The sequence below is a fragment of the Protomyctophum bolini genome, assembly GCF_963924005.1.
Source record: "Protomyctophum bolini genome assembly, chromosome: 1".
NCBI classification, from domain to species: domain Eukaryota; kingdom Metazoa; phylum Chordata; class Actinopteri; order Myctophiformes; family Myctophidae; genus Protomyctophum; species Protomyctophum bolini.
The window spans coordinates 49,691,799-49,715,681 of record NC_137862.1 but is presented as its reverse complement, the minus strand read 5'-3'; the positions used below and the strand labels follow the sequence as shown (position 1 = coordinate 49,715,681).

Sequence of the window (23,883 nt, the reverse complement as noted above, 5' to 3'; positions counted from 1 at the left end):
GAACAAGTCAGAAAGATTCCACAGTAAAAAAATCCAGAGTTCATTTAAACTTTCAGAGTGAAATTATAGCCTACATGTGGTGCAGCCAGATGCAATTGCATTGCATCATCATATAGGCTATATTTCTGCAACCAATCTACTTGGGTCTGATTGTGATGTTCCGTAATATTACACATTAAAGCAGTGGTTGTCAAACTTGTCATTGTGGCGTCCAGGAAACCTCAGGGAGGGTGTTCCAAATGGACTCTTTAGGTAACTCTGAAAGTTATGGTGGTCCTTGAAATGGAAAAAAGTACATTTAACCCATTCTGACCTGAGATCAGATTCATACGAGGTTTCCACTGGACACACACTGGTCTGATTAACCCATTCTGACCTGAGATCAGATTCTAAAAAATGTCAGTCGTTCTTCGATTTTTCAAAAATAGCAGACCTACAAGCTCGTAGCGCGCCACTCGGTGGCGCGCTATGAGCTTGTAGATCTGCTATTTTTCAATAGCTAAAGCATAACATGATGCCAACACCAAAATGGGTTCCCGATCAGAATGGGTTAAGTGAAGTAATTACGTATTACACCTCATTTACATCATCCCTCAGAAGTCAGAAAGTCAGAAAGTGAGCAGAATGATGTTCCCACGTAGTAAAATAATACCATTGCTTCATAAATCTCTGTGACCAAGTGCTTGCGTTCCTGATTGCACCATTTTAAAAAAGTTGAACGGGGCCTATAAGCGTAACAAATCTGTCAGGAGATCAGGTAGACGACCGCAAAATCTTAGGCAGAGTTTAGACCCATGCAGGCCAGATTTTGACAACATAGTTTAGTAAGGAAACATGTTAGTCAGTATAGTATACAGTATGCATTAGGCATGTAACGATATATCGTATATCGATATATATCGATATTAATCCCGACGATATTAATCGATTCATTGAAATAGAAAAATCGAATCGAATGTGAGCTTTAGTCATATTCCATCATATTATTCAAGTGCTTTTGGAAAGAAATGATAGGTCACTTTCAGTAGTAGAGCACTGTAGAGGGGAGCTGTGCGTGTCTGTGACTGTGCCCAGGTGATGATGGTCGTTGATGCTCATCAAGGAAGGCAATTATGTTTCTGCACTGTCAAAAGTAATGCTATACAACTCTAAAATGTTTTGGGTGAATTAGTGATCAATTTGGTGGTGTAGCTATATTTACATACCTGCTGTAACCGCTCCGAAACTGAAGCATTGTGTTAGATTTTGGTCACAGACCACACGGTTATTATGGTTGGCTTTCCAACATTGATACAAATATCCCATTCACACAAAGGTAAAGTACAGATAAGAATGAACAAAACGATGGCCTTGCAGGATCTCTCCGCAGACGAGACATTCTTGGAGATGTGGTGGCAGAGTAAGGGACTATTGGGTGCATGAGAAACGGGCAGAGTGAGATGGAGAGGAGAGAGATTGTTGGCCGTGGAGGAACATGTAGTTCCTCAGTTGCTATAGAACCTTATAGGTCTGAAATAAGCTATAGTGTGGACCATATAGCGCTGAGTATACAAAATGTAGAATAATACCAAAGGTATAACGAATAAAATATCATAATAAGGTGGGAACACTGCTGCATATATAATACTGTAGTCTGAGCTGCCAAAACTAGAGGGCAGGGAATTATGGATTCAAACAAATGACACGTTCGCTGTACTGCAGTGTTGTTTGGGATGACAAAATAGCACTTCTACAGCGGTGGCTCCTCGTTCTGAGAGCGGTCAAAGGGCATGTGTGGGGGAGTTCCGGGAAGATGGCGACCGAGTAGGAAGCACGTTTTGTTGAGCTCTGAGGAGGTGCACTAGTTTAACATATTTTGAGTCCATTTTTGCTGCCTGGGCAGTGTTTCTAAAATATTTGAACGCCCTAAACACTGGTGAACGTTTTTCCTTTTGCAATTATTTTTATTACATGCCGAAAAAGAGTGGTGTGAGGATTGCTACTAGGTCTCGGACCGCAAACGCTGTAATGGCCGCCGAGCAGGGAGACGCTCCTCTGACGAAGAGCATGTTGCGTGAGGCTCTTAAGGACTCACTAAAGGACATTCTTTTGCCTATGCTGAATGAAGCTATACGTCCCGTGATGCTTGAATTCGAGGAAAAGCTACTGAAGAAGATTGACGACATTGGAAAGGAGCTGCGCCCTGCTGTCGCCATATTAAAAACAACTGTGGCTGAACAAGGAGATGTCTTGGAGACCATGGGTAACTCCATGGAGAGCATGCAGATGAGTATCGCTGAATTGGAGAAACAATACGGTGATTTACTGGAGAAGATGACCAGTTTCGAGGATAGGTCGCGTAGGAATAACTTAAAATTTGTTGGGTTTGGCGAGAATTGTGAATCGAACGACCCAGTACGCTTCATCCAGACTTTCCTACAGAAGACATTCGGCGCTGCGTTCCCTTCTCCTCCCGAGGTGGACCGGGCACACCGTGTCGGAGGTCCACCGCGTTCTGCTGCTGATAAACCGAGGGCTTTCCTGGCGAGGATCCACTTCTATCGGGCGAAGGAACGGATCCTACAACTCTCCAGAGAAGCTGGCCAGCTGACATACAACGGCAAAAATGTATATATTTTTCCTGACTGGTCTGCTGAAACATCCAGGAAAAGGGCTGCTTTCGGACCCACAAAGGCGTTCTTGAGATCCGTGGAAGGGGTGTCGGTGAAGTACGGGATCAGACATCCGAGCAAGTTCTGGGTCAACGTGGATGGTACTACTACGACGTTCAATTCCCCGAAGGAAGCGATGGCATTCTGCAAGGCTAAGTTCAAGACCCCTGCTCCGGCTGCCCGCACGGACCAGACCCCGGACTAGGAGTAACTTTGTCCCGTTTATATCTGTTTCATTTAATCTGCTGATTATTATATATATGGCGTGGACAATGGACGCATTGGACCGGTGTGATGTGTTTTGGAATTGACTCGAGTAGCCTACTCTACACATGGTGATTTCGTAAGTTACATAACCCTCTGTTTCTCCCTCCCTCCTTTGCAAAGGGTGAGTCGTTCTTTTATTTAAAAACAACGTGTAATCTCTTGAACTCTCGTTATGTCATTAGTCATTGCATTTTTTATTGCCAAGCTTTTTTCTTTCTTTTTTTTTAGTGACACGACACGTTTATTTTGGATGGGCTCTGCAGCTTCTTGACTCACTCTTATTAGTATTATTATTTATTTATTTTCTTTTCAAGAGGGGCGGAAGAGGGGAATTTATATTATTTAACGTTGTCATTTTGTGTTATGGTATCAAGATACACACTCTCAATAAGTTGTTCACTTGAGTACTTGTTCGTACTACTTTGATTATTTGTTTAGTCCTGATGATAGGATCAGTTTTTCACGGCGGACGAGCTAATCAATCGATTAGTTTCCCTCTGGTTGTAACCTCTCATTATGTGCGCATGGGTGTGCGTGTGGTGTAGTTGACTGGCTTTGGTGTGTTGCCGTTGGTGGTCGTGCGCGTGCGCGGCCATCCTCGGCGGCGCGCTGTCTATAAGTGTGTGTGTTCGTGCGCGCGCGTGCGTGTACGGATATATGCCGCTGCTCTCAATCGAGCTGCTTTGTTTTGTTTGGTGTGTTGCCGTTGGTGGTCGTGCGCGTGCGCGGCCATCCTCGGCGGCGCGCTGTCTATAAGTGTGTGTGTGTTCGTGCGCGCGCGTGCGTGTACGGATATATGCCGCTGCTCTCAATCGAGCTGCTTTGTTTTGTTTTGCATGTAAGGAAACGTCTGTGTCGTGTGTGTGTGTGTGTGTGTGTGTGTGTGTGTGTGTGTGTATGTGATGCGTGCACAAGATATGTACGGGTATTTCATTTTGTAATATATTCTTGCTTGCACAGATGTGACATGTAGGTTTTTGTTTGTTTGATAGTGGGCTGAAGGATTGTATAATTTCTTTGTTAATATTACTATTTTAATGATTTAATTTGTTTCTTCAACCCTGCTCAGTGATGTCACGTGATCATATAGTTTGTTCTAATTGGTTGGAAGAAATTACATGGAATGGGAGCTTTAGCCAAGTGGGGTCTCTGATTGAATGCCTGGTACCACTAGAGGGCACTATTTCTTTACTTTTGGGTATTACATTTATCACCAATATAATGGCACATTTTAGTTTAGCCTGGTACCACTAGAGGGCATTATTTCTTTACTTTTGGGTATTGCATTTATCACCATTATAATGGTATATTTTTGTTTAGCCTTTGAAGGACTCTGCTTTCCCATTGTTGGGCAGCTACTAGTTTCTATACTAGGTTTATTTTATTTTATTTTTTCTAGTGCACTCTCCTGGGGTGAAATGAGTGCTACTAAGGTTGAAGGGGGTGGGAACTGTTTTTTGGTCTACTGAAGTTAATGGGGTTTTTTCATTACAAGCTTCATCGTTGTGTGTTTATTATAATGTTATATTGTTTTATTTTCTTTGTGGGTTTGTTGTGGTTTTTTGTTGGGTGGGGTGTTTGGAACGGGACCAAAAGGGATGTCTTTGTAATGTTTTACTGTGCTTGTCTTGCATTGGTTTTGAACCACAACTATGACAGAATTTAAATTTTTAAGCTTCAATGTTAATGGATTGAATGTGCCTCATAAGCGAACTAGTATTTTGGGGGTTTTGCGTTCCAAATCGATTGATTTTGCATTTATTCAGGAGTCTCATCTTTTAAAACAGGATGCCAATCGTTTGGCTAATAAACACTACCGTGTTTTGGCCTTTTCAGCTGCAACTTCCAAAACTAAAGGAGTGGCAATCTTGGTGAGACGCAGAATTAGACTAGATTTTTTGGGTGATTGGTCTGACAATGATGGTAGGATAACTATTGCTAAAATCCGCTTGGAGGGCAAGATGCTTGCTTTAGTGTCTGTTTACGCTCCCAATGCTCTGGACAAAGGATTTTACAAATTACTAACTAAGACTCTATTGGATTTGACGGAATTTAAAATCATAGTTGGTTCTGATTTCAATGCGGTGTGGAACTATGGCTTGGACAGATCCACTGCAGCAGAAAGCAGAGAACAGGCACTAACGTCTGCAGAACTTCGTGCCTGGGCTGGCTCGACCGGCATGGTTGACATGTGGCGATTAATTAATCCCACAGTTAGAGATTATTCCTTTCTATCTGGAAGGCATGGTTCGTTTTCTAGGATCGATTACATCTTTGCCCCCAGGGATTTGTTTCACAAAATCAACAAAGTTGAATTGCTTCCAATGTCTCTATCGGATCACAAAGCGGTGTTGTGTGTCGCATCTCTACGGCAGGTGATGGATAGGGCACCTAGGTGGCGGTTTAATACCACACTATTGCGCAGTACACCATTTGTAGAACAATTCCAAGCTGGTTTACGTGAATTCTTAGATATCAATGTGGGCTCAGTTGATGACCCTAGAATTTTATGGGATTCAATTAAGGGTTTTATCAGAAGTAACTCAACACTCTATTCTTCTACTGTGAGGAAGTTAAGGTCAGCCAGGCTGGTTGAACTAGAGGCCCGCTTTGCCACGTTGGATTCTGCTCTCCAGAATAGCTTTGATGAACGCACAGCAACCCAAAGAGAGCTAGTCAAGAAAGAAATTAACTCCATTCTTAAACGTCGTTCTGAGTTTCAAATGAAACGTACACGACAAAATTATTATTTCAATAGTGCAAGGCCTAGTCATCTACTAGCACTACGTCTTAAGTCTAATGAGCATTTTGCAGATATTATAAGTGTCAAGTCAACAACTGGAGCCATGATTACAGAACCTAAAGAGGTCAATGCTGTGTTTCGTGATTTTTATAATGAGCTCTACACCTCTGAGGTCGTGCATAATGTAGGTAAATGTAATGACTTTCTATCTACAATTCAGTTACCAACCCTCAGCGAGGCTGACGCAGAGGCTTTAGACAGACCAATTTCTAGAGCGGAATTAAAGGAAGCAGTCAGTGGGATGCGCAAGGGCAAGTCACCGGGTTTGGATGGGATACCTCCTGAACTATACACTCTGTTTTGGGACGATCTGGGTCCGCACATGCATGATATGTTTCAGTTTGCGATTGAAAAGGGCTCCTTCTCCAGAGACGTTAATGTAGCCATTATATCTTTGTTGTTGAAGAAGAACAAAGACCCCACGGAATGTGGGAGCTACAGGCCGCTCTCACTGTTAAATGCTGACCTAAAAATATTTGCTAAGGTGCTCGCACGTCGTTTACAGGGTTACATGACTAGGTTGGTACATTGTGACCAGACGGGTTTTATAGGCACCAGATTGGCCACTGATAATGTTAGACGATTGTTGCATATTATTGACCGAGCTAGTGACCTCCGATCTCCTGCTGCGGTGCTGTCGCTCGATGCGATGAAGGCCTTTGACCGTTTGGAGTGGCCTTATTTGTGGGCGGTGCTAGATAAGATGGGATTTGGTCCCACATTCATCACATTGATTAAAGTATTGTACTCAAATCCAACAGCGATGGTACTAACAGGCAAGATTTGTTCTCAACTGTTCACGATAGGCAGGTCGTCAAGACAAGGTTGCCCCCTTAGTCCTCTCCTTTTTGCCCTCTCGCTCGAACCATTGGCGCAGACAGTACGTCAGTCCACAGCGATCACACCTATCTCGGTTAACAACACACAACATCGTATTTCTTTATATGCGGACGACATCCTGCTGTTTATTGAGAATGCTCCACAGTCAATTACACACATTCTTAAGATTTTTGATCAGTTCAGTGCCATCTCAGGCTACAAAATCAATTGGACAAAGTCAGCCCTGTTGCCGCTAAACGAGGAGATGAGATCTGTTGTTCTGCCTCCCATAATCCCAGTAGTGAACAAATTTAAATATCTTGGCATAGATGTGTTCCCATCTCTTCAAGCTATTGTTAAAAACAATTATAGTGACACTCTGAATAAAATTTGTCTTGATTTAGACAGATGGTCGTCATTGCCCAACTCTCTTCGAGCTCGAGTATCAATCATAAAGATGAATGTCCTCCCTAGGGTTAATTTTGTTAGTTCTATGCTCCCACTGCCACCGCCAGCACAGTATTGGACTAAGATTCATTCTGCTATATCTAAATTTGTGTGGAATAGGAAACGCCCACGTCTCAAACTTTCCTTGTTACAGCGGGCCAGAGCTGATGGCGGTCTCTCGTTGCCTAACTTCAAATTATACTATTGGGCTTTCACTCTTCGCCCCCTTTTAAGATATTTCGACTCAACTATAAAAGTCTGTTGGCGAGAGCTTGAGGAGAGTTTGGTTCATCCTGTTGAATTGAGAGATCTGATCTATTCAAACATAACGAATAATCAATGCAAAGTTCGCTTTGGGCCAATCATTTCTCAGTTAGTAACAGTATGGAGAGCGGCTGAAAAATTGCGCAAGATTGATTTGAAATGGAATTCGTTTTCCCCAGTGTTCAACAATGATGGTTTGCTTTTGGACAATCGTCCTATTCGTTTTCCCAGATGGAGTTCCAAGGGGATTCATACTTTGGGTGATTTATTTGATGTCAATGGTTTACGTTCTTTCCAGAATTTATGTGATATTTTTAACTTGCCTGGTAACTCTTTCTTTTTCTATCTACAATTGAGAACTGCCATGAGGACATACGGGGTTCCATGGCAGACCCCCCTTGCAATGCACCCTTTGCATAGACTTATCTGTGATGTTAGGTCAAGAGGTTTTGTTTCCATATTGTATGATTATTTATTAGAATCTAGTTATGGGACCTTGGCTGTCGATACTGTATGGAGGAATGACATACCAAATCTAGATCCAGATTGGAGCTGGGATACAGTGTGGTCTAATGTTGCCCTATCTTCTAGGAATCCTGATCATCAGCAAATTCATCTAAATTTTGTTCATCGGACATACTTAACTCCCCGCAGATTGTGTGCTATGCGGATTTTAAATAACCATAACTGCACTTTCTGCACTCCGAACACCATAGGTACATTCTTTCATATGGTGTGGGAGTGTCCGGATGTCCTCACATTTTGGAATCTGGTTGCTGCTAAACTTTCGATTATACTACAAATTAACATCACACCCTCCCCATCTCTATTCTTATTAAATGACGTATCCCAGTTGCTATTAAATAATACCCGTATTCGTGTCTTCTTTGCTGGCGTAACAGCCGCAAAGAAGATGGTTGCTTCGCGCTGGAAACCGCCTCATACATTGTCATTTCGCCAATGGGCTTTGACCTTTCTAGATATCATTTATCTAGAAATGTCTACAGCAAGATTGCATGGTGCAAAAGAGGAAAACGTCGAGATTTGGTCTAATATTGCAGATTTGGTTACGGGCATGATTTAATCATTATTATTATTGTTATTATTATTTTCATTCATTTATTTATTTTTTGTTCCCATTTGCACAGTAGTAAAAGTACTGACATTTTTTGGCATCTTTGGTCTCGGGGGGAGGGGTGGGTGGGATTGTTTGTTTTTGTGTTTTTTGTTTCTTGTTTCCTTAGTCATTCATGATGTTAACGTATCTTATTGTGATTTTTTGTCTTAAATAAAAAAAAACATTTGATAACAAAAAAAAAAAGGGCATGTGTGGACAGTAACACCCCTGTCTTTCTGAGAGCGGTCAAAGGGCATGTGTGGACAGTAACACCCCTTCTGTAGTCTGTCTTTCTGAGAGCGGTCAAAGGGCATGTGTGGACAGTAACACCCCTTCTGTAGTCTGTCTTTCTGAGAGCGGTCAAAGGGCATGTGTGGACAGTATAACACCCCTCTGTAGTCTGTCTTTCTGAGAACGGTCAAAGGCCATGTGTGGACAGTAACACCCCTTCTGTAGTCTGTACAGAACATGATCAACATGGGAAGTGGGCCGAGGGGCTCTTGTTCAGAACGGGAAGGAATGGGTGCGTCCCACGTTGCCTCTTATCTGGACTCTGGGACGACAGACAAAGGGGAGAGAGAGAGAGAGAGAGAGAGAGAGAGAGAGAGAGAGAGAGAGAGAGAGAGAGGGAGAGAGAGGGAGAGGGAGAGGGAGAGAACTGAATGGTTGCAGAAGTTGATAAATAGTTGCATAAGCCAGGATAGATTTGAATCGGTGCTGAGAGAAAGAGAGAGACAGATGGAGATGAAGAGGCAGAGAGAGGAAAATATATATCAAATGTATGTCCAAGTTCATGGCAGCACTTAGGTGTGTGTGCATGCGTGCGTGTGGTGAATTTCAAGTACTTCTCTAATATTACTGAGAATTTTTGCAACAACTTTCCAAGGGGTGTAATTGGAAATAAGGCATCAGAGAGTGTTAGTGAATATATTTGTATAAATGTGACCCCAGGTCTTCAGCTACTAGCCTTTGAGAACAATAGGAGGAAATCAATGAAGTGCCAACAGTCACTACTGGTAACACAGACACGGCTTAGAATGACTCTATGGAAAACACAGAACAAATATAATCAGAGTCATATGGCATTTGACCTGCAATAGTGAAGATCTACGTATCAACGATTTGGGGAACAGCAACATTTGAAAGTTTTGACAACAAACAAGTCCAACTTAACACGAGGCAGTCATTTTGTTTGGGACAAATGGGATGCACACATTGGCTTGGGCATGAAGAACCGCTGGCATGATATTGATGACATCAGCGATCTCCATATATATGGGAATTTGTGGATTTGTTCTTTGAGACACTCATACAAGTATTTTGGGGTGTGGCTGACTCCGCCATTCCTTCATGGGGTAAAACCACAGCTTTCACCATTTGAATTGCATTACGGAACGTATTACACACGTATTCCATTTCATGGGTTTATTTCGTCATGGCGCAACATTAGGGTGAAGTATCGTATTGTGCAGGTAATTGCAACAACAACACGATCTTGTGAAAAATGAAAACTGGACCGCAAAATATTCTAAACCTTCCACGATTCTGCCAATAATCACATTCTTTGGACCAAACGTCCAGGTTTTTGCCGGGTCAAACAAGAAATCACGTGATGTTTATTCCCTCCTCTATATTCGCTCATACTAGGACATGACGTATGTGTAGGCAGAAGAATAGATCTTTTGGGAGAGTGGCTTATCCAACCGACTTCCCACTCAGGACATAACACCCTCGGTGCAGTCCTAGTTTGTCGATTGGTTGGACGGTCGGTTGGACCTAGTTGGTCGGTTGCTTCTCGAGATACATGGGAGACTCACTCACTCACTCACTTATCCATTTCCTGAAAGGTTTCCTCACTCAACAGTGACCATATAGACGAATTCAGAAGTCTCATGGTCGCATGGTTTTTCTCCAAAGTTGAACGTTGCCACTATACTGTTGGAGCATCCATAAACTACACAGGTTCATCCCGATATTCTGGAGCATCTTTGTAAAAAAAGCAGGTAAAAGAGTAACGTTTGAGGCAGACTAACATCAGTCACTCTACCATTCAATGTATAGTAGAAGACCTGCGAGTTTACACCGCAGATATGTCGTCTCCGCCTACAGGAAAGGTGTTTGCTGTGACATGAGGCCCGTTTCTATAGTATACATGTGCCTCGGCTCTTATCTCTGCTTTGCCTCTTCCTCTCTCCCCACTAGCCTTCACCTCTGACATCGCTGACCTGACGCTGGTCAACCCCGACCCTCTCGTGACCTCGGCGGACTCCTCCCTCCACTGCATCACCTCCGATTGGACGTCCTCCTCCGACGGCTCGCCCGGCAGTTTCCTGGGAATGGGGCGGGGCTTCCCCTTGCAGCACCCGCAGATCCTGTCCGTCACTCAGGACTCGGCCTATCACGCGGCGGCAAAGGTCACGGAGCGCGCGCGGAGCAACATGTTTGGCGAGTTCTACTGCAAGAGCAGGTCTGACAAGGGGAGGATTTACACGTACAAGATGCTGAATGAAGGTCAATAATGTCATTAAAATCACTCTTTTGCCCTAATTAAATTCAGCTTCTTTATTGACACACATCACAGGTTTACAGGTGTACAGAAGTGTGAAGTGGATGAAATTAGTTTTTTGTGGAAAGCATCGTCGTTGTTGTTTACAGATGCTACTTTACGAGCATATGTCATTAACGGAATCCATGCCAAACTATCAGTACATGTTTTCTTTGTCTCTTTCTGTAGCTACCATGTTACCTGTGTCTCTGACAGTGACTGTGTCTTTCTGTAGCTACCATGTTACCTGTGTCTCTGACGGTGACTGTGTCTTTCTGTAGCTACCATGTTGCCTGTGTCTCTGACAGTGACTGTGTCTTTCTGTAGCTACCATGTTGCCTGTGTCTCTGACAGTGACTGTGTCTTTCTGTAGCTACCATGTTGCCTGTGTCTCTGACGGTGACTGTGTCTTTCTGTAGCTACCATGTTGCCTGTGTCTCTGACAGTGACTGTGTCTTTCTGTAGCTACCATGTTGCCTGTGTCTCTGACAGTGACTGTGTCTTTCTGTAGCTACCATGTTACAGTACCTGTGTCTCTGACAGAGACTGTGTCTTTCTGTAGCTACCATGTTGCCTGTGTCTCTGACGGTGACTGTGTCTTTCTGTAGCTACCATGTTGCCTGTGTCTCTGACAGTGACTGTGTCTTTCTGTAGCTACCATGTTGCCTGTGTCTCTGACGGTGACTGTGTCTTTCTGTAGCTACCATGTTACCTGTGTCTCTGACAGTGACTGTGTCTTTCTGTAGCTACCATGTTACCTGTGTCTCTGACAGTGACTGTGTCTTTCTGTAGCTACCATGTTGCCTGTGTCTCTGACGGTGACTGTCAACAAAGGGGACAACGTCAACATTACCTTCACCAGGAGAAAGCCCTTTCAAGAGGATGCAGTCATTTATAAGAATGGTACAGTACTTTAACTTATTTATACACACATACGCACACGCACGCACATGCGCACGCACACGCACACACACACAGGCGCCTTTGTCTATATTATAATGTATTAATCAGCTGGCATATCTGGCATTACCTTCTAGGAATCTGTAGGTATCCTTGGAGACCGCAGGCGTTTTGTTTTCAAATACGTTTTTTTCGGTGTATTTATGTTACATTTGGTTAGAATGTTCATGAATAGGGTTGTCCCGTCGAAATAAACAAATAAAGTAAAAGCAATAAGCAGGATATTAATTGATTGTGATAATTAGTTATAGCTAATTATCAGTTAAAAAATAACACAAATTACCAGCAAATCCTCCCCTGGATAAATGTATCATCCTCTATCCGTTTCTCTCATGCACTCACTATAAATAAAGCCCTGCTGAATGTCACTGCTTTTTTTTGCACATACTGTAAAAAGTGCACTAATCGCTTCGTCTCCAAACACAGCTGTACTGAGTGATGCATGCTGACTGTTTGTACCCCGGTCTGCGGTTAATTACTCGCCATGTACTGTATATAAGCACTGATTGGATGTATTGGTTGAATTCCAATTGTGCTTGATAATCAGATCCTTTTCCACGGAGCATAATGATCTAATTCACTGCAGAATCAATCAAGTGCAATCTGCGTCTAATCTGCAGTGACAACCGTTCACCGCATATCTCTAAACTAAACCCATGCACACATTGCAGTACACCCACTGGTCTTAATGCAAACAAAGTAATTCAATGAATATTGCACTGAAGACTGAACAGCTGCAGTTGGTTGTGTGTGTGCAGCATTGCCAGCTATGAATTATGTCCAAATGTATGAATATAAAGCAAAATAAAATCAAATAAATGGCATGCACGCAAACCTGTTTCCTTAATCCCTATAGTTACAACGGGCGCAACGATAATAGTACTGTAACTGCAATTGAAAAATCGATTTTAATTTAAAGAATCAAAGTGCTGTATTATTATATCGAAATGCAAACCACAACATTGACTTTGTGTTTTTGCAATGCAACTAATCGATTTCATCAATACTAAGTACCTGTGCTTTGTATTTAGCAATATCAATATCGCTACACTTGGTTTCTATAATTATGTGTTCAAATGACTGTGTATTTGCCAGAGAATCACCGTTTACTTATTTATATCCATATTCATACATTTTCCCTTAAAAAAAACCTGCACTATCCACATTCTCACAGATTTAATTTATTTGCTAAATAGCTGTATCGATTGAATCGTATGGTATCGTTGCCATAATGACCACATCGTATCAAATCGTCCACAGACCACACCGCCAACCTTGTATCGTGATGCATATCGTACCGCTGTTGAGATGTATCTTTTCACCCCTATAGTTACAGTAATTGACTCCTTCTGCAACTCTCTCTCTCTCTCGTCCCTCTGCTTTTCAACAGGTAACTTCATCCATTCCGTTCCTAAGGACGAGATCCCAGACGTGCTCCAGTATCCCGTGGTCAACGTTACCCTCAGTGACGCTGGCCTCTACACCGCTCGCTCTATCGCTGGAGCCACGCACACCTCTGCAATCACCCGGCTTATAGTCAGGAGTAAGTAGTATCATCCCACATACAGTATCAAACCCACATTCAAACCCCTTTTTGGTGTTTTAAGCAATATATTAACTATTGAAAAATAGCAGATCTACAAGCTCATAGCACGGCACCGACCGAGTGCCGCGCTATGAGCTTGTAGGTGTAGCCGAAATACATTTTAGTCGACTAAATCAACTGTAGATTTAGTCGACGGAAATCGTATTATATTTAGTCGACTAAAACATTCCAGGTGACTAAAATGTGATAAATGAAAGCTATTGAAGAGACTGACTAAAACTAAAAAATCTAAATGTGCCGCCAAGAACAACAACACTGCTTCCATCACTGAGGGCTTGTATTAAAAATGAATTGATTTCATTCTCCCAGAATGCAGTGCGACAATGTGGGGGTCTAAATGTGAGCAGCCTTGTCCGAGGTGCTCCAACGGGGGCATCTGTCATGATGACACTGGAGTCTGTGTTTGTCCGCCTGGTTTCACCGGACGAACATGCCAACACGGTAAAGAACACACAACATTCCTTCAACAGGTCCTGCATGGGAAAGTCACGTCATGCATGATTTAATAGCACACGTCATTGCCAAAAAGTGCCAGTTTTCATACTTTCATATCATAGTTGCAATGTTTTTGTTTTTTTTTATCTCTAAAATGTTATCAGCTAGTTATTATCTAATGTAATCCTGGGGCGCTACACTTCCTCCGGACTGACCTCATCTCCTTCTATGCATGAGGAGTCCAAGCTGCTTCTTTTCACCTGACAGTTGGGAGTTTCCCCGGACGGACGTAGCGCGTGGAAGGAACACGTTATTCCAACCAGTTCCTTTCCCCTCCATCAGGCGCCCCGGCTGGTCAGGGGGAGGCAGTTTAGGGACCAGGACTACTGCAGTTTATAGGAACCAGGAGCTATACCCTAGGGGCAAACTCCACACAGAAAGGCCCTTTCGCCAACCCCGCCTCGGGTATGGGCACTGATGACACGGAGGAGGGAACACGCCCCACAGCGCCCCCAACGGGAATCGAACCCTGTTGCAATGTTTTGAAAACATTCAGAACATTCTAGTTATATGTTTTTATTTTATTTTACTCTTGGGATAAGATATGTTGTATAAAATACAGCAATGCAGGAGAAGACTATAGCAATAATTATGTGAATACACAGAAAATAAACTTGAGCCAAATCCGCTCCCGGTGTTGCGCTCGGAAAATAACGGATCTACAAGCTAACAACGACGTGTCGTGCTGTGGTGCGTTGTGAGCTTGTAGATCGTCTATTCCACACTAAAATATGACTAAAACTAAATGGGATTTTAGTCAAAAAAAGACTAAACTAAATCAAGATTTGCTGTCAAAATCAACACTGACCGCATGGTGCACGTGGTGCTCCATGTCTCTCGCAGAAGCTCTTTCTATTATTTCTACTAAATGCAGCACGGCGGTTCCTCGAAAAACTAGTAGTGAACTGGCACTTTAACCCATTTTGGACTGAAATCCTAACATTTTTCTGAAAATAACATGTTTCTATGTCAGCGGTGCTCAACCTTTTTCATGTCAAGGACCCCCAGAATTATCTCTATTGGGCCACGAACCCCCATCTCAAAATATGTTCCAGGGACTCCCCCAGAAGCCAATATTTTAGTTAAAAATGTTCGCTCTGAAATATATATTCAAAGATTTGCGGCCCCTTTTTCACGACTTTTCAAAAATAGCAGACCTACAAGCTCGTAGCGCGCCACTCGGTGGCGCTATGAGCTTGTAGATCTGCTATTTTCCAATAGCTAAAGTATAACAGAATGCTTAAAACACCAACAGGGGTCCCCGCCTAAAATGGGTTAAGACCCATGTGTGTCCTCACTGTCCTGACCTGAATGTACCTTGGCTTGCCTTGGCTCAAATCCTGCCAGAACATCCTCCATGTTCCTCCCATATGCCGTCTCCTTCCCTCAGCTTTCCTGTCAGTCTTAATAAAGGGCAAGGAGACACTACAGAGAGTAGACTCACTTTCCTTTGGATTTTATTTTATTTTTTTAATAATCACAATAAGAATGAATCATCATTTGCCAACAAAGGTAAATTCTGTCCTCATATAGAGCACCGAAGTCTGACGTCAAAATCGGGGCGCAAATCTGCGGGTTCGTGTACTTTTTATTTGCATTGTAATCCCCATAGGGGAGATTTTAGATTGCCTCATATAAGAACTGTGTTTGAAAAATAAACAAATCATCCAGGCCGTTTCACTCATATGGATATGAAGACTCAACTGACTGAGAGAAAACGCTATTGTTAACTGCTACTGAATTAGTTACATTTTCGCTATAGAACCAGACTGTATCATAATATAAGTGACTGACTGTCGCAAACGATACAGAGACACCTCCCTGACAATAACGCTGAGACAGCTTGTTTATTTTTGGACCACAATGCTTATAGTAGACGTCTAGACGATATTAAGATGACCCCGTTTTATTCTCCATAGAGAAATGACTTCCGTGAACCAGGGGAATCGAGGGGACTTCGGCGCTCTATTCCTCCCTGACAATACATTCCCTGGTTATGGGAGCGTTGAATTATTTATGAACACTCGATCCCTCCCTTCACATTTGTCATGATTGTATCTCACATTTTAAGGAGCGTCTGGTCTATTTCTTTTTGGAAAGCGTCCAAAAGGACCTGAGAAACTTTAGAGAGCTGAGAGAATGTTTGGAATGTCCATCTAACAGTCCTAATCTTTCAGCAGGACGATGGTGTCTACGGTATAGGTAGCCTGTGTTACATTATGAGATGTCAGTAGTGTCTGTTTCTGTGGGAAGTAAGAACACATGTGAATTTCCCCACATCTACACTTTAAATGCACGGTCTTCAAGACTTTTGGCTTCCTATGATGTTCCCGCAACTACGGTGTCCATGCGGCCAACCAATAGTGTTTGAGTCAGTCAACAAATACATTAATTGGATGTTATTTGTGCCAGTGGATACATCTATGACTTGTATGTGTATGTGTAAACTGTACCGTAAATGAGCAGTTTTTGTATTAAATAACCATTGCAAACCTATGTTTGTTAACATAACATAATGTTATTTCCATTGTGTTTGTCCCAGTGTGCGGAGGTGGTAAGTTTGGACGGTCCTGCAAGGAGTGGTGTACCAACAGCCAATGTCGCTCCCTGGTCTTCTGCCTGGCAGACCCTTATGGCTGCTCCTGTGCTACCGGCTGGAGAGGCTTCAACTGTAGCGAGGGTAAGAAAACAACTTCTTTATTTAATTGTATTATAGATGCCGAGACTCATTATCTTGTTGTTATATATTATTGCACTGTCTTGTGGAGCATGCCACGTCGGCAGTATTTCGCTGCTTTAATACCAGCCTATAGTTGAGTGACAAATAAAAGCTCTTGAATCTTGAACACACAGTGGTTGTTGTTACTAGAATGGCCGCTACTCCAGGGCCATGCATGCATGGCACACCAGTGTTGTTTTTGTCAACTAAAACTAAGACGAAAAATACTCATCGACTATACCTTTTTTCACCTACCTTTTCCTACTGGAAATTGGAAATACTCAAGTAAAATACGAATACCTCAAAATTTTACTTATAAGTACGGTACTTAAGTAAATGTACTTAGTTAAGTAAGTTATGTCAAATGATTGATTATGTCAGTTCCATCTGTGGTCTATATGTTGTAGCTTGTCCAGAGGGCCTTTACGGGGCAGGCTGTAAGCTGAGCTGTGACTGTGGGGAGAAGGGAAGATGTGATCGATTCAAAGGCTGCATCTGCCCGGGAAGGCATGGAGTTAAATGTGACAAACAAGGTAAACTACAGACACATATACTGCTATTTATTGTCCTTTTTGATGGCTGCTCTGTAACTGGTTGAACTTTAATTAACATTTCATCATGGAGCATTCCAAAGCTTGATGTGGAGTTTAATTGCTGTAAAAGCAAGCAGTTATGGAACTTGCCCACTAATGGTATATAGCCTATACTGTACCATATTGGGTACATAAGATCCACACTTTTCTGTATTCAGAAATTGAGGAATAAATTGTCGCAATTTTGAAAAATGTAAAAGTGTGGTTGCCGCAGTCGCTTACATAGGCCCCTCCCACTAATATTGTCAGCCAATTACAATGTAATTGTAATTCTGTAACGCTTGAATAATTGGTATTTTGACCCTTCGCTACAACCTCTGACTAATTATCCTTGACTCCTTTGACTCTCTTGACTATCTTGAAAAGTAATTTGAAAATGTCTTAAAAGCTTGAATAGTTTGGTCTTCTGCCCCTGCAAGGGAATTTATGTCTTTATAAACGATTGTAAAACATAGATTGGTTACGTAACCAACAACAGCCAATGAGCTACTATACAAACGTTATGCAAAGCTCGGTCAATCACAGCGGAAGTTAGTTGGGTTACTCCAGGAGAATAATAAAGTGTGACAATAACTATAGTCTTATGATAACTCTAGTTGCTTTTCATCATAGTATATAGTAGTGATGCACCGAATATTCGTCCGCAGAAAATAATCGGCAGAAAATGGCAAAAAATGCATTTTCTGCCTATTCGGTTTCGGCCCGAATAGGCAGAAAATATATCACCGAATAGTGTATGAAATGAATGCATTCAAAAGAGCTGAATAAATGTTTTATGGACCCATAATAGTGATTATTATTTAAGTTAAGTTAACCATTTATTTTGCCATAAATCAGGTAGTTTTAAGGTACGGCCTTCACAGCAATGGTAGGAAAAGATATATATAATATTAATCATATTCGGATATTCGGTTTTCGGGCCAACTGATTCCTATATTCGGTATTCGGTTTCGGCCAAGAATGTCCCTTTCTGAGCATCCCTAGTATATAGCTCATCGTGCTTTTTACGTAGCAATGACAAAAAGGTAAATAAAAATGAGAGAAAGACATTGAATAGTTACTTACAATAGCAGTGCACGTAGTATATAGTCCAATCATACATTACAGTGTGCTGAATGCAATGTGATGTTTGTGCTGTTTCAGACAAAGCTCCAGCAGTTGTGAGTGATCTCCGTGACACAGAGCTGAATGCTCGCTCTCCGAGTGCATTCACTGTGAATTGTTCAGCTACTGGGCAACCAGCTCCACTGCATGGAGATATTATACTGTTGAAACAAGACAAGACTGTTATAAAGGTAAGACTACTAGACTACTACCAACACTCTTTCCATCGTCAACATCTAACTAAACCGGTATCGAGTCGGTCGGAAACCCACGGTTCTCCAGAACCACCATAAAGGGCTCTGGTCAGACTCTGCCAATGAGGGCCTAATGAGGCCAAGTCCTCTCACCTCTGCTCAGCCAATTGATTGCCATGGCAACCCCACACCTGAAAATTGATTACTTAACCAGTCCACTTTTCACAGTCAGTCAGTTTGCCCTCTTCAGACACAGGCAGACTGGCAGATACAGCAGAGATTCTCCATGTGGGACACAGACAGACAGTTAAAACGGGTGCTATGTTGACAAGTTGACAACAGGTATTATTAGGTTCCAAAGTTGCATCGTTCTCAAGTAGGCCGGTGGCCGACGGGCACGTACAGGTTTTGTTGATTAAATTACAAACTTGTGAATAATTGCTGGCCAATTGTCAGTCCAGGCTATGGGATACTGCGCGCTTCCCCAAGGCTATGGATTGTAACTAACCAACCGGGTGCAAGCTGGACATCCATCTGTTGTATGGGATCTACATGATTACACTAATAGCCATCACTATCCAGATGGTGTGACCATGTTCAGATGCGCCATCTTGATAGCTCAGACTATTTGTTTTTTGTTTGTTTGTACTAGTTTTACTTAATTGCCAGCACGACACGTTCTGGGCTTGTAGATCTTCTATCTGCATACAGCTGATTATAAACCAGGCATTTCAATGGCATCACGGCCGCTCTCTCAAAATACATGTCAGTCGACTAAATCAACTGAAGATTTAGTCGACTAAAAGGTTGGTCATTTCTAATTTAGTCGACTAAAAGGAAAACATAGGTCCGAAATAGGTTGGGATCCAAGTAGTAGAGGACCTGGCTAAGATATGTATATGCACTTCATTTAGGAGAGAATATCGCAACTGTTCTTGGCTAATATGACCGCCGCGAACAACTTGGAAAGTGGAAACTGTGAACAATTCTCTATCCTGGTCGAAATACCCGAAAATGACCACGCCCTTTTTAAAATGACCGCTAATTCAAACATGGCTCTATCTTCTAAACCGTTACAGATTTTCTGAGGTGCTCAAAATATTCAGAATACTCATGTTTGTTGAATCCGTGCCCGAGCCAGCAACCCCCCCGGGTCATCAAAGCGCCCTCGACCTGCTCTGTCCCGTATCCTGCTTGTAAAAGTCGAAACTACATACATAAATAAAATGGACGAGATGTGGGCCAGGATTAAATTCCAATGCGATGTGATCGAGAGATTGCAATATCCTTTTATTTATCTGAAACATGGCCAACTCTCCCGGTACCAGATCAAAGCGATAACTCTGCCGATCACTTTCAATAATGAAAGATCCAAGTCTTTTCATGACAAAGAATAACTGGTAATAACAAGTTATTTTCCCACTGGGAATTTAAAATCCTCTTGTGTTCCTCCACGCCTGCTGACCTGCTGGAACAATTTCATGCCTCCCATCTTACCTTCCTCGCACTAAATGGATTACAGAGCAAGAAGGCAGATGCTGCTCTAGCTTGTCTGAAATAATCTTCTCACTTAGTATTCTCAAATTCAACTCATATTATTAATATGTATTAATCACAATGTGTCCTTAATTCAAATCACAACAACTTTACATGTACTGACAGAGTACATGTAAAGAGATCTCACCCTGAGCAAGCTGCAATTTTGCGACAGTGGTTAACGAACAACTCCCCCATTAGGAAGAAACGTCAAGCAGAACCCGACTCTAGGGTGGGCCCGACTCTCTAGGGTGGGCCATCTGCCTCGGCCGTGTCGGTCGAGGCAGATGTCGGCCCTTGGCAAGTAAATTACATGATCTTTATACAAGATAGGTCAGGTGTGTGCAGTCAATGTGCGTCAGAGCCTTCTATTGGAGAGTTGCATCAATGAGAGGGGCAGAAAACTGCATCGAAATAGCGACAAACGTAACGCTTATAGACTCAATGACACTGTCATTATATGGCTCTGCTGGCGTGTGTATATAGAGTATCCACCAGTACAGTAGGGTATGCCTCCTTAGTGCTTGGTACAATACATGTTATTTGATTTTCCCTTTTTTTTCTGTCATTTCCATACAGGCGTTTGACACAATGAGTACTATTGGTGACCAGACAACGTCTATTTTCAGAGTGGAAAAGATCACCATTAGGGACAGCGGACGCTGGATCTGTCAGGTCCGCACCCAGGCGGGAGAGGTGGAGAGGGAGTTCACCATCACCGTCAAAGGTAATGTTCGTACTGTACTGTACTGTACTGTACTGTACTGTACTGTACTGTACTGTACTGTACTGTACTGTACTGTACTGTACTGTACTGTACTGTACTGGTGGTACAGTAGCCGATCTACAAGCTCACAACGCGCCGCGCTGCGATGCGCTGTGATCTTGTAAATCTGCTATTTTCAGCATGCAACCAAGTGTAAGAAATTACTCTCTTGCTGACGAAATTGTCAGTACATTTAGTCTTCGTTTTTGTCACCATAGCTTAGTTTTCATTTAGTTTCCATTTCGTTTTCTGCAGTGAAAAAAGGTAGTCTACGAACATTTTTTGTCTTAGTTTTAGTCGACGAAAACAACACTAGTCTCACTCTCAAGAGGATACACATGGAACAGTATATAGGTCCAATGTACTGATCTCAGACTCAATTCTCTGAGTCATGTCTATGACTTCAGAATTGAGCAATACTTCCGTCTTATCAGAGCCCCTTTTACTTCCATTATATGAATAAAAAATAGTGAAATTTATGGTGAGAGCAGGAGTGGACCTGGTGAGATGTAGGAGGGGGCCTGGACAGGAGTCAACCCACAGAGCCTATAGTCCTTCCACGCGCCAGAATCTGGTTCTCCCAGTCTCGGCAGAGTAGTTCCGGAGCAACTGATTGTGTGGCCTTGCTCATTCCCTGATGGACTGATCGAGGGTAGCTACTGGGACGTGAATCCGGATTTGATCACCCTGGCTGGGTCGCCTGAGTGAGGGGTATGATGTTGGTAGACCCGAAACCCCGTTGAACTCAGGATGCATTACTGAGGATACGTCCCAGGTGCATCCATGCGATGTATTTTTAGTTAAATACAAGTTCAAAAAAGTATGAAAAGGGAAAATTACTTCCGTCTTCTGTTCTACTGGCGCCTGACGGTATGAACAGAACAAGCATGGAAGCAGTTCTGGTATTCTGCCAGGGAGAGTTAAGTGGGCATCTGTTTTGGGATCTCTTCTCTTCTCTTTATTTATCTCCGTCAACAATCCTCCCTCATTCTCTCTCGTCTTCTCTTTCGCTATGCCCCCGCTCCCATCTCTTCCTCTCACAGAACCCCCCACCCCCCAGTATCCGCCGGTCCTGAATGCTAGCGGACCGTACCACTTGTCTGTCTGGGTCAACGTGGACCAGTTTCTGGGTGACGGACCTTTGAAGTCTGTCAAAGTCTTCTACAAACAAGTCAACACTTCAGTGTGGCACTCTGTTGAAGGTACGGAAACCATACAGTAAAAAAATGTATGTGTTTATTTACAGTAAAGAATGGACCCTTTGTTATTTTGAACAAAAAACATTTTCTCGATGTCCACTGTAAACATTTATTGTTTTGCTTTCAATGATTTCACATTTATGTCATTCTTTGCCTTTCCTGGGGCCGGTTTCGAAGTAGCAATGAGAAAGTAATTAATTTATTACCATAGTTTAGTTTAAGGTTAATGGCCATTGTTGTCATGTCCAGTACAGTACATACTGTATATTTGTGTCATGTACAGTACAGTACAGTACAGTACAGTACAGTACAGTACAGTACAGTACAGTACAGTACAGTACAGTACAGTACAGTACAGTACAGTACAGTACAGTACAGTACAGTACATACTGTAGCACTTGAAGTGTCCTTTAGCTTTGGCTGGAGGATAATGCAGCATGATTGTTATTTTGTTTATTTCTTTTATTCTATGCATTTTGTTTGTCTCATGTTGCCTTCTCTATAGTGGGTGGGGAAGATTTCCCAGTATGACCCGTTAGTGCCATAATGATTGCTTAATTATGTCATCATTTGTATTACGGTTTTATTCATGTGTGTGATTTTGTGGTTTTCATTTATTCATCCATGTTGTATACTGTATACTTTTGAGACTTTTACACCATGAGAGACATGGTCAATAATAGCCTAGGCAACCCCTCTATGACAATATCGTCTATCAATCATCTACAGTATCAATCATATATACACCTATTCTATTTAACAGTAGCACACTTATAGTAACCACATGTGTGTCCTGTATTTGTCTCTCAGTGGTTGCTCGGCTGGTTCGATTAGAGAAGCTGCTCCCAAGCAGCCAGTACGTGGTGTTCGTACAGTTGAGTCGGCATGGCAACGGCGGGACCGGCTACCCCGGGCCAGAGGCAGCGTTCAGCACAATGATGCTAGGTGACTTTTACACATACAGTGCACACATCCTCGTATGTCTGTCCAGGTGAAGACTTTCAGATGATACCCATTCATTATATTCATTAACTCATAGGATGCTGAGGGTATAGAGATGGGGAAAGTGTAACACATGGCTCTGCCTGGGATCCAACCAGAGATGTTGAAAATGTAACCTATTGTTGCTGCACTAACCATGGTGCACCGGGCATTCTTTTGAATAGTTTTCATTTAGTTTTAGTCACATTTTAGTCACCTGGAATGATTTAGTGTTAATATGTATTTTGGCGGGTCTTGATGCCGTCGTAATGACTGATTTTACACTTGCTGAAAATAGCCGGTCTACAAGCTCACAATGTGTCGCAGAGTGACGCGTTGTCGTGAGCTTGTAGATCAGCTATTTGTTTGACGAAATTGTTGACGAAATTGTCATTATATTTAGTCTTAGTTTTAGTCGTAGCTTACCGGTAGTTTTTATTTAGTTTCCATTCCGTTTTCGTCAGTGGAAAAAGGTAGTCGACGAACATTTTTCATCATCAGTCGACGAAATCAACACTGCCTGCACGGCTGCACCCCACTGACTGCTTATCTGTTGAGAACTTTCTCTGGATAGTTGAACAGACAAACATTACGTAGCCTCTTGCCATTAGTTAATTCAATTGGTTAATGCCTACCATCTACCTAGACTAACACTATAACATTCTAGGTGACTAAAATGTGACTAGAACTAAATGAAAACTATTCAAAAGACCATGACTTAAACTAAAATCAAAGCTTGCTGCCAAAAACAACACTGATGCCTACTCGCAATTAACCCCAAAGTCTCCCTCTTGTCCCCATATATCCGACATGGCTG

At 42.4% G+C, this 23,883-nt stretch overlaps 1 protein-coding gene across 2 annotated transcripts in view; it reads left to right on the top strand.

Moving 5' to 3' along the window:
* Positions 1-23,883, top strand: part of tek (TEK tyrosine kinase, endothelial) — a 47,490-nt gene that overhangs the window by 9,700 nt on the left and 13,907 nt on the right. For both annotated transcript variants that reach the window (XM_080791446.1, XM_080791445.1), the window contains 10 exons: positions 10,571-10,879; positions 11,706-11,816; positions 13,264-13,416; positions 13,789-13,920; positions 16,517-16,654; positions 17,101-17,226; positions 18,430-18,581; positions 20,700-20,847; positions 21,930-22,088; positions 22,896-23,030. In XM_080791446.1, coding sequence (XP_080647572.1) covers positions 10,705-10,879; positions 11,706-11,816; positions 13,264-13,416; positions 13,789-13,920; positions 16,517-16,654; positions 17,101-17,226; positions 18,430-18,581; positions 20,700-20,847; positions 21,930-22,088; positions 22,896-23,030 — 1,429 coding nt within the window. In that variant the 5' untranslated portion in view covers positions 10,571-10,704. The remainder of the gene's footprint in view (positions 1-10,570; positions 10,880-11,705; positions 11,817-13,263; positions 13,417-13,788; positions 13,921-16,516; positions 16,655-17,100; positions 17,227-18,429; positions 18,582-20,699; positions 20,848-21,929; positions 22,089-22,895; positions 23,031-23,883) is intronic.